Genomic DNA, 1,520 nt, shown 5'->3' on the forward strand with positions numbered 1-1,520 from the left:
TGCTGAAACAGAGTGCTAATGATTTCTTCAGTTATTATGACAGCCATCGTCAGTGTGTTAACAAACTACAGAACGTGGAACAGCTCCCACCTGATGAAATAAAAGAGGTAACAGGTTCTGCCGGTTCTTTAGGTTTGAAAATACCTTAGATAAGTATTGAACTGACATCTGTATCCTTATTTCTCTTTTATATTCAAATGGAGGTTGTAGAGTATACAAACACAGATGAAGGGTGAACTAAATATTCTCAAAGGTAGTAATTAATTTGAGATCCAAAAAGTATTGGGTTCAATTTTGTGGAGGTACTGAATGGAGATGTACTGTGAGTTGTATTGGAAATGTAATTCATTGGCATCCTCAAAAGCTAGTTCAACCCCTAGGAGACTGGTCCTCATTTGCATCTCCTGACTGGCCAGCAGAAATTATTTGTAGAGGTTAAACGGGTACAACTTTCCCATCCATCTTTGCACAGATGAGCAGATTACGGGATGGGGAGGGATACCTATGCAGAATGATTTATGCTGATGAGATGGACTAAGAAATCGAAATGTGGTCCTAAAGGAACATTTTTGCATTTGCCCAGAGAGTAGATTGGGATGGCACTTGGTTTCTGGGGTTTCCAGTGACTGAAGCAGGGTTTTGGGGGAATGAAGGAAAAGAGCTTCTTCCTCAAGAAATAAAGAATTACAAGGATGTTACAAGTGTTTTCCTGACTTTCATAATCTGTTGCCAGTTTGCTATTCAGTGTTGAATCCTTTGTGTCTATTTATCTTTCTCTCTCTCTTGCCATAGTTGTGTCAGTCAGTGATGCCAGCTGGGGTGGACAAAATCTCTACTGCTCAAAAATATGTTTTGGCAAGACGGCGTTTAGTGAAGTTAATAAACAATCGGGCCAAGTTGCTTTCTCTCTGCTCCTGTATCCTTTTGGAATTTGGACAACTGTGAAGGGCGACACTTGAGTAAAGCAGAACACGTTTGATGGGAAGTGGTAGTAATTTGTTTCTTCTCCCAGGCATTCCTTAAGTTTAAATAATATCTATCCTAGAAAAGAAAGTCTGAGATCCTGCTAATCAAATCAACTTATAAAAGGGACTTCTGTCTCTAATTTCAGGTTTTATACATTTGTTTTCTGCTTATGGAAAAATTCTAAAATAAGGTCAGTGATAACATGCCCTTTCCTCCATAAAAGTCAACAACAAATGGTTTCTCCTCCATTTTGATAGTGTGTATTTACAATTCCAGCAATAAAAATCTTGGAATCTAGAGTATGAGTCCACTGAGCATAAACAGTCTATGCAGTAGCGATAACTACTGGTGTGGAAAACATTGGAGGACACTGATAATGTGGATTACCTGCTGGAATCATTCTAGTCCCTAGTGTTGTAAACAGTTTGAAAACACTTTCCACATCGTAGTTTCATTTGAAATCACTGCTCCCACACAAAAAGTTAAGCAGCCTCTTAACTGCATCTTAGGGTTTTCTTCTGAAACTTCTAGTATTTGGTCTGCAGCCTAAAAGT

General features: G+C 38.7%; 1 protein-coding gene across 1 annotated transcript in view; it reads left to right on the forward strand.

Annotated features, from left to right (window-relative positions):
• Positions 1-1,520, forward strand: part of NUP205 (nucleoporin 205) — a 99,267-nt gene that overhangs the window by 92,799 nt on the left and 4,948 nt on the right. The window contains 2 exon segments of the mRNA XM_006024209.3: positions 1-107; positions 793-916. The exon segment at positions 1-107 is cut by the window's left edge and continues 31 nt beyond it. Of these exon segments, the coding sequence (XP_006024271.2) occupies positions 1-107; positions 793-916 (231 nt within the window).

The sequence above is a fragment of the Alligator sinensis genome, unplaced genomic scaffold, assembly GCF_000455745.1.
Source record: "Alligator sinensis unplaced genomic scaffold, ASM45574v1 scaffold166_1, whole genome shotgun sequence".
Taxonomy (NCBI): domain Eukaryota; kingdom Metazoa; phylum Chordata; order Crocodylia; family Alligatoridae; genus Alligator; species Alligator sinensis.